The 10,100-nt window shown below is 43.2% G+C and overlaps 1 protein-coding gene across 1 annotated transcript in view; it reads right to left on the reverse strand.

Annotated features, from left to right (window-relative positions):
• The window catches only part of LOC120931438 (very long-chain acyl-CoA synthetase-like), a 92,622-nt gene extending 89,443 nt beyond the window's left edge, over positions 1 to 3,179 (reverse strand). Inside the window, exon 1 of the mRNA XM_040342869.1 lies at positions 2,579 to 3,179. Within this exon, the coding sequence (XP_040198803.1) occupies positions 2,579 to 3,086 (508 nt within the window). The 5' untranslated portion in view covers positions 3,087 to 3,179. The remainder of the gene's footprint in view (positions 1 to 2,578) is intronic.
• Between the last annotated feature and the right edge of the window lie 6,921 nt (positions 3,180 to 10,100).

Genomic DNA, 10,100 nt, shown 5'->3' on the forward strand with positions numbered 1-10,100 from the left:
TGTTATTGATTAGTAAGTTACAAGCAGTTTAACCACTTCCTTACTGGGCACTTAAATCCCCCTCCTGCCCAGACCAATTTTCAGCTTTCGGTGCTGACGCATTTCGAATTACAATTGCGCGGTCATACAACGCTGTACACAAATTACATTTTTATAATTTCTTTCACACAAATAGAGCTTTCTTTTGGTGGTATTTAATCACCGCTGTGGTTTTTATTTTTTGCTAAACAAACAAAAAAAGATGGAAAATTTTTAAAATATAAATAAATCATGTAATTTTTCTCCTTCATTGATATGCGCTGCATACGCTGATCTGAGAGGCTGAGCTATATACCCTGATCTGTGAGGCTGAGCTATATACCCTGATCTGTAATGCTGAGCTATATACCCTAATCTGTAATGCTGAGCTATATACCCTGATCTATATAACCTGATCTGTGAGGCTGAGCTATATACCTCTGTAATCCTGATCTGAGAGGATGAGCTATATACCCTGATCTGTAATCCTGAGCTATATACCCTGATCTGTAATCCTGAGCTATATACCCTGATCTCTAATGCTGAGCTGTATACTCTGATCTGTAATCTTGAGCTATATACCCTGATCTGTAATGCTGAGCTATATACCCTGATCTGTAATGCTGATCTATAAAACCTGATCTGTAATCCTGAGCTATATACCCTGATCTGTAATCCTGAGCTATATACCCTGATCTGTAATCCTGAGCTATATACCCTGATCTGTAATGCTGAGATATATACCCTGATCTGTAATGCTGAGCTGTATACTCTGATCTGTAATCTTGAGCTATATACCCTGATCTGTAATGCTGAGCTATATACCCTGATCTGTAATGCTGATCTATATAACCTGATCTGTAATCCTGAGCTATATACCCTGATCTGTAATCCTGAGCTATATACCCTGATCTGTAATCCTGAGCTATATACCCTGATCTGTAATGCTGAGATATATACCCTGATCTGTGATGCTGATCTATATAACCCGATCTGTGAGGCTGAGCTATATACCCTGATCTGTAATCCTGAGCTATATACCCTGATCTGTAATGCTGAGCTATATACCCTGATCTGTAATCCTGATCTGAGAGGATGAGCTATATACCCTGATCTGTAATCCTGAGCTATATACCCTGATCTGTAATCCTGAGCTATATACCCTGATCTGTAATGCTGAGCTGTATACCCTGATCTGTGAGGCTGAGCTGTATACTCTGTCTTGTGAGGCTGAGCTGTATACTCCTGACCCTATGGGTGGAAGCAAGTGGAATACAGGGGACGGAGTGGGTGGATTATATAAGGGTGGGGCTTATAAGAAATGAGATGGGTCAAAAAGGAAGGTGGTCATGCGGCTAGGCTCCCAACAAGTCTCACATATGTGGTATCCTCATACTCTGGAGAAGCAGTAGAATGTGTTTTGGGGTGTAATTCCACATATCACCATGCCATGTGTGAGAAATATCTCAATGAACTGAAATCTTTGTGTTAAAAAAAATAAAAATGTTTTTGTAATTTATATATATTTTTTAAACTTGTGACAAAAAATAAAATGTTCCATGTACTCAACATGCCTCTCAGCAAATACGTTGGGGTGTCTACTTTCCAAAAATAGGTAATTTGGGGGATTTTTATACTCGCATTTTAGCACCTCAATAAATATGATAGGCATTTAGAAGGTAAGGCTTCATTTCCATGGACGTTTTTACAGCCACTTTCTTTAGCCTTTTTTTACAGCTTAAAAACGCCTGTCCATGTTTATTTATTTATTTATTTCTTGAGCTGGAGCTCAAAAACGCATCAGTAGCGTTTTTGAGCGTTTTCGCGCGTTTTTGAGCGTTTAACGTCTTCCGTTTTTACAGCTCTACTCTGGAGCTTCAGAACGCCCTGGTCCTGCGTTTTTTTTACAGCTCAAAAACGCCTATGCCATTTGCAGCTCAAAAACGCCTATGTGGGCATGATGCCATAGAATAACATGGACAGGCGTTTTTAAGCTGTAAAAAAACGCTCAGAAAAGTGGCTGTAAAAACGTCAGTGGAAATGAAGCCTTAAAGCTGCATACATTCCAGCATTTATTCCATAGTTTGTAGATGCTCTAACTTACACACCAATTAACCGATTTGCGTCTGCGCCTCCCAGCCCTTTAAGGGTTTTTAGATGCTGGGAGGGGTTTATGATCATTGGCTGTCACTGTGGTCACATGATCGAAAAGCTGTCACTGTGGTCACAGGAAGCTTTCCGTTAGCTGCCAGTAACAGCTGTACAGTACAGTACGGACAGCTGTGTTTGCAAATTGGTACGCAAATATGCCGTCTCTCTGGGCCAAGACCCACCCACCAAGAGGCCGCATATTTGCGTACCATTGGAACATAGGGGTTAATATACACTTATTGAGCTCTATTTGTGTAAAAAAAAATTATGTAAATTAAATTTTCATGACTAAACAATTGCCAGTTTAAGCAGCACAGTGCTGAATAGTAAAAAATGCTCTGGTCATGAAGGGGGCAAAACCTTCGGACACTCAGGTGGTTAAGCTAGGAGAAGCATACAAATCTCTTACCTGGAGCAGCGATGATCACTTTAGCTCCGCTGCACTTGAAGCAATGAAGGAAGGACTTAGACCGTATATTGTAGTTTAAACATGCCATGGGGCAACCTAATTTGGCCAGTGCTAGCCAAATCCAGATATAAGCAGGTTCATTACCAAGGAAGAGAGCAACACAATCTCCTGTTTTCAGCTTTGCATGCTCCCTCAGAGCCCATGCTGCCTGATTGCTTTTAAGGTCTATCTCCTTGTAGGTATACGATTGGTCTTGGTATAAAATGAATGGCTGGTCAGGTCTAGTGGCAACTTGTTTCTGAAACATATCCAGCATGCTAAACGAGGGGCATTTTTTGAGTGCTTGTTCGATCTTCTTCGCATAGCCGGCAGCTCTGTAGAAGAACTTAAGGTCTTGCCACAGGTAAGGCAGGAATATTCGCTTTAGCATCCATAGCACGGGGATGGCAAGTAACAGCGACTTTGCAACAGACATCCTTCTGAAGAGTAGCGTTGACTGCACCTGCATGTTGATCAGTGGATTACAAACAATAAAGTACACGAAGGTGTGTGCGCTTCAGAATCATGCTGCTGAACGAGGACAACCTGTACTATGAACTGTGAGAAGATTGAGTTTCATACCTTTCACCTATTAGCTGCCTTGGTAACTTTCACCCCCTAAGGAATGCTGTAAATTTGTGTAGACGGTCGTATTAAAGGTACTATCACAGTATTGGGGGAAGGCTTAGTAAAGAGCGCCCCCACAGCAAGACAGGATAAAAGTGTATCTGCGTTGAATAATGCCTCAGACCTCTCTTTGGTTTCTAAAATGCTTAAAAGAGTTGTAAAGGAAAAAAAATTGCCTAAAATTAATGTCTGCAAGGTAGACAGACAGAATAGTGTAATGATTCTGTTAAAAACAAGTAAATACCTATTAAATTCCTTCATCTATATCACCTCCGGCATTCTAGTTTCTGTTCTCTCATTCACTTCCTGGTTTGCATCGTTCGCTCATGTAAGAACTACATTTCCCAGTATGCATTGCGGCACGCCCAGTAATTCACACCTCCTTGAAGTCTCTAACACGTAGAGAGCGTCCTGCCGCACAGATGTATTTCCCAGGAGGGGGCGAGCACGTCACTGCAGTGGCGGCCCGTCTATAGGCTTTCCGAGTACAGCCCTTCAGCTCCCGGATGTCTTATCCTCGGAACGTAGGCTGGCTACGTCCCTTGGATAAGACTGACGGCCGTCTCAGCCAATCAGGTTCACTGATTCTGGTGATCAGTAACCTGATTGGCTGAAGCTTCATCGAGGGTGGCAGAAGACATCGAGGGACCGTGAAAGGAGGATGGCGAACCCCAGAAAGGTAAGTGCCGGGGGGGGGGTGTGCAATATGACTGGCAGTGGCAGCATTTTACAGGGCACAGTGGGGACAATTGATGTGGGCACAGTGGGGACAATTGATGTGGGGACAATTGATGTGGGCACAGTGGGGGACAATTGATGTGGGCACAGTGGACAATTGATGTGGGCACAGTGGGGGACAATTGATGTGGGCACAGTGGGGGACAATTGATGTGGGCACAGTGGGGACAATTGATGTGAGCACAGTGGGGACAATTGATGTGGGCACAGTGGGCACAATGGTAACAATTGATGGCATGGCACAGTGGCTGCATTTGATGGCACAGTGGCTGCGTTTGGCATGGCACAGTGGTGACAATTGATGGGCACAGTGGTGACAATTGATGGCACAGTGGCGACAATTGATGGCACAGTGGCTGAGTTTGGCATGGCACAGTGGCGACAATTGATGGCACAGTGGCGACAATTGATGGCACGATACAGTGGCGACAATTGATGGCATGGCACAGTGTCTGTATTTGATGGGCACAGTGAGGCTGCAATTGTCTTTTTTTCTTTTCATTTGTTTGCGCCCCCCAAAAATTTGGAGCGTCACTGACCACCGTAGTAAAGCCTCCTTTCACAGTGGTCAGTAAAATCAGACAAGCAGGAAGTGAATAGAACAGAGAAGAAATAGAGCAACTTCTGAGCAAAAACGAACAATGAGGAAGTGAAAAGAGGAATGTCTGCAGGTAAAGGATGCTTATGAATTTTTTTTTTTCCTTTTCAACCCCTTTAATGATATTGTCATTCGAACGCCAAACAATAGTAAATATAATAAATAAAAAAAAAGGAAACGCTACTCTTTCTATACAACTCTAAAGATTATATTTTTGCAGCATGCAACAAATTAAATGTAGCTATACCCCTCAAAAGCTGCTTTGTTTATTCAGTCCGTTACTCTGCCTCCCACCCCCAACAGCCTCAGCCCCTCTGGCACACTAACAACAGGGCAAATGCAATGACCAATGAGAAACACACAAGTTATAATAAAACACAGAAATTGTCTTTACTGCAATATTTTTGTGGAAGCATAACAGACAGTAACAATGTATAATCAAGTAATCAACTAGAAATCAATAACTGAGATTTAAAAGCAATATAGCTCTCAATCTTATATTCATGCTGCTTTCAGGGGATTCCAAACCTGAGAATGTCCCCAAGAGCAGAGGCACACTTTAAAGGGTCACTAAAGGATTTTTTTTTTTTAGCTAAATAGCTTCCTTTACCTTACTGTAGTCCTGGTTTCATGTCCTCATTGTTCGTTTTTGCTTTGATGTTGCTGTAATTCCTCTCTGTTCTGGACACTTCCTGGTTGTCCGTTTCCTGATCACCACAGTACTGGGAGATTTCTCACTGTGGTGACTAATCAAGGAGGTGTGTCTAAAACCCCTCAGCACCAATCCAGTTTCGTTTTGCAAAACCTTCACTGGCTCTTTGTCTCTGTACATCAGAGAACCAGGAAACAACAGCAAAAACGAAACTAAACTGTAGGTACATTATATCAGTGGTCATCAACCCTGTCCTCAGGGCCCACTAACAGGCCAGGTTTGCAAAATAACTGAAATACATCACAGCTGATATAATTTGCTCCTCAGTGATTGCAGTATTCTAGACTGCATCTCCCCAAGGTAATACATAAAACCTGGCCTGTTAGTGGGCCCTGCAGGACAGGGTTGATGACCACTGCATTATATGATTGGTTTTTAACTATTTTTAATCATCTTTAAAGGGAATCAGTTAACTATTATGTCTCTATACCCTGTAAACAGTCATTTCAGCTAAAACATTTTTTTCCTTTAGTGACCCTTAAATAGTAAATAAAGCACAATTTGGCACTTCAAATTAGATTGATTACCTTTTACTCAGATTGCCTCTATGAGTCCAGGGAGGAGGAGAGCAGAGCAATGACTCCCTTTGTATCAGACCTCTCTCTACTGTCCCCTGACACCACAGGCCCAACTTTACACATCTATTTAAGTCAATAAACAATGGTAACCAAGGGCGGACTGACCCATCGGGCACTGCCCAAGGGCCCGGGCCATTAGGGGGCCCCGTGAGAGGCTCTGCATCCGCAATACATGCAGTCTAGCAGGGATTCAGGAAGCGGCTGTAGTAATACCTTTCACAGCGAGCTGCTCCTTGCCGGCTGCTCCTACCCTCCTGTCCACCCGGGGCTGCTTGTACTGACATCACCTGGGATGGACGAGAAGAGAGGAGGGGCCGGCGGGGAGCAGCGCACTATGAGATGTATTTAGTCATCGGGTGAGGCGCTTTTTTTTTTAACTGGAGTCTGGAAGTACCATGGCTGTCTTTGCGGGGGCGGAAGCGGGCGGTGTGGAAGGTGTAGGGGGCCCGGGCACCAAAAGGACCATAGGATGCCTATGATGTTCTCCCGTGTCCTCCACCCACCCACAGTGTCACCCTGTTCCCTACACCCACAGTGTCCCCCTGTGACCTAAAACCACCCACAGTGTCCCCCTGTGTCCTCCACCCTCCCCAGGTGTCCCCCTGTTTCCTCCACCCACCCACAGTGTCCCCCTATATCCTCCACCCCCCCAAAGTGTCCCCCTGTGCCTTCTCCCCCTCCACAGTGTCCCCCTGAGAAATGTCCTCTCAACAAATCCTGCGATCAGGGCTCAAGCCGACGTCCTGGAACAGGCAGGCTTTCATGGCTACCTGACCGTAATGGTTCTCTGTTGGTGGAGATGCGCCCCAAACCTGGGATCCCCTCTCTCAGGCTGGGCGTCCCAACTCGCGGTGGAGGCCTGAATCGTGCGGGGGGGGGGATCATCTGAGAGACAGCACCTTTCCCTTAGGTCTGGTCTCTTCACTCCCTTATGGTTGACTGAACTTTACTTCAGGACACAAAATTTCGTTTTTTACTTTTCTGTCAGCAAAGCCTGCTGGAATTTGTATTTCTCCCTGTATACCAGTCTATGGGGATGTTTTATGTGGGAAATAGCATGTCCCAGAATCCATTGCTGCTCTCCCTGCAGTTCAGTACAATCTCTTCCATTGGCTGTTGTCATTGTGCCTTTAATTGGTTTTCCTCTTCCGGCCAATAGGGGCACAAGAGAGGCCACTAAATGCAGAGCTCTGTGTGTCTCAGCTCGCATCACATTAACTTAGTCAGTGAAAAATAGGAAGAGGGAGGGGGTGAAAAATCCCCCTTAAAACTCAAGTTGGAAAGCCTGTGTACATTGTTCCGGCCAGCTTGGCGGGGTTTGCGAGTTATAGAGTGAGACACCCGCTACATAAATATCGTGCAATAAAAATTGTATTTATTTAAAACAGAAAAAGTTACAATATCAGGCTCATTTATATAAAAAAAGTAGACACAATATACAACCCCAATTCCAAAGAAGTTGGGATTTATACAGCACCAACAGTTTGTGCAGCCCTTTACAATTAGGGTTGCCATATCATCACTTTAATCCAGGACACATATGAATTACACAGGTTCTGAGGCAGATTTAATGCAGAAAAGGCACCAAGTGAGTTTATTTACCAAAAGCGGTTGTAAACCCAGAAAAAAAACCCTGCAAGACAAAGGCATAATGAGCTACTATGACTAGCATACTAGCTCATTATGAATTACTTACCTTAGATCGAAGCCCCCAAAGCCGTCCTCATCTCCCCCTCCGGCCGCAGACATCTCTCCGGAAAGTGAATCTTCTGGGTATCGCTGCTCCGGTGCTCTGATTGGCCGGAGCGGCGATGATGTCACTCTGCGCATTATCCATTGATAAAACCGTCATTCTCAGTGCGCCTGCGCTGTTGTCTACAACGCGCATGCGCCGTAGACAACAGTGCATTCTTTGCAGCAAATATCTCCTAAACCGTGTAGGTTTAGGAGATATTGCAAACACCTACAGGTAAGCCTTAATCTAGGCTTACCTGTAGGTAAAACAAGAAAGAGAGGGTTTACAACCACTTTAATCAGCCACAGAAACTGTGTAATTAGTATGTGTCCAAAATTAAAGGGATGATGTGGCAACCCTATTTACAATATAAAAGGGGGCAGTACAATTTCCATACAGTGCAATACAGAAGGAATAGGAGGGCCCTGTTCATGGAGCTTACAATCTAAGGGGAGGGGAGGTGGTACAAAAGGTAATAGCTGCAGGGGATGATCTGATGGAGGTGACTCAAGTACAGTTTTTAGGTGGAAATGGATAGGAGAGGTTCTGGAAAAGTCCTGGAGGCAAACATGGAAGGAGGTAACAAGGGAGAGCGCAAGATGTCATGAAAGGAGGGGATATCTGCAAATGTTTAACCACTTCTGGACTGCCCATCGTCGTTATACATCAGTACTTTAGCACCTCTCCCTTACTATGCTAGTGATGACAAAATGCTGGATTACCCTTCATTTTCAATCCTGATGACAATGGCCAAAAGGACAAATCCGGAGGGTGAACCTCACTAATGAGGACACAGACAGGAATTAAAAGTTGACTTTAAGGTCTGGTTCACGCCAGATTCAGTCCGGTATGGGTTTTTTTTGCATCAAAAACACATGGACACACCCCCCTACAGTTGTAAACACACACTAGGTGAACCCTAACTCCTACAGCGCCCCCTGTGGTTAACTCCCAAACTGCAACTGTCATTTTCACAATAAACAATGCAATTTAAATGCATTTTTTGCTGTGAAAATGACAATGGTCCCAAAAATGTGTCAAAATTGTCCGAAGTGTCCGCCATAATGTCGCAGTCACGAAAAAAATCGCTGATCGCCGCCAATAGTAGTAAAAAAATAATAATTAATAAAAATGCAAAAAACTATCCCCTATTTTGTAAACGCTATAAATTTTGCGCAAACCAATCGATAAACACTTATTGCGATTTTTTTTACCAAAAATAGGTAGAAGAAGAATACGTATCGGCCTAAACTGAGGAAAAAAAATGTTTTTATATATGTTTTTGGGGGATATTTATTATAGCAAAAAGTAAAATATATTGCATTTTTTTCAAAACTGTCGCTCTATTTTTGTTTATAGCGCAAAAAATAAAAACCGCAGAGGTGATCAAATACCACCAAAAGAAAGCTCTATTTGTGAGGAAAAAAGGACGCCAATTTTGTTTGGGAGCCACGTCGCACGACCGCGCAATTGTTAAAGTGACGCAGTGCCGAATTGTAAAAACGCCTTTGGGCATTTAGCAGCATATTGGTCCGGGGCTTAAGTGGTTAAAGATCACAGGCTCCACCCAATAATTGTCTTAAATGACCACAGGCAATTATCAAAAAAAAAACACATACTGGGTGGTCCATGTGTATGCCACAAATGTTCACACACCTTGTGGTGATAATATGAACATGTATGTACACACATATATATGCACAAATGCCATAAAATCCAAAAAACAAACATTAAATAACAAAAAATGGGAATAACAATCCAGGTAGGTGTACAGAAGAGAGAAAATGCAATGGGGAGAGGCATCCTAATGTAGACTCAAATCCAGATCCCACCTCAGGTTTAACCCCCGAGGCGATCTAGTTTTAATCTAAAAATCCACTGTGTTTCTCTTCCCAGTAGCCTTCTCTCCCTATCACCTCCTCTGGGCGAGTGAGACAACCGTTCTATTCCTCTGAAGCGAAATGGTGAAAGTTTGCCCCGATGACATTCTCTAAAGTGTTGCATTCAAAATATTTCTAGCATTCGGATTATTTGTGTCAGAATAATGTTCCCCTATACGGGTTCTCAAAGAACGTGTTGTACAACCTACATATTGGAGGCTGCATGAAATACAGGTGATCAGGTAAATTACATAGTTTGTGCCACAGTTAATATATTGCTGTATAGGGAATGCTTCTTTTTCCTGTGTTTACACCGTGGCTTTTCAATAAAATTACGATTTTTTAAGAACAGCAACCGGAGTGCGGATCATCTTTCCTACATTACTCTACTCAGCCAGCGACTGGATTGAGCACCCGGGAGCTCTGCTATCTATGTGTTGTATGGGTAGTAGCACTGATTTTTCTGTTTGCAATATGCAGAATTACACCAGACAAACCAGTTTATATGCTACAAAGAAATATCTGCACATAGTAAAAAAAAATCGAATTTAATCCTCTTTCACACCAATTTCCAAACAAGTTTTAAAAAAAAATAATGTTATAACCCCTAAAAAT

The sequence above is a fragment of the Rana temporaria genome, chromosome 3 (genome assembly GCF_905171775.1).
Source record: "Rana temporaria chromosome 3, aRanTem1.1, whole genome shotgun sequence".
In the NCBI taxonomy this organism is placed as follows: Eukaryota; Metazoa; Chordata; class Amphibia; order Anura; family Ranidae; genus Rana; species Rana temporaria.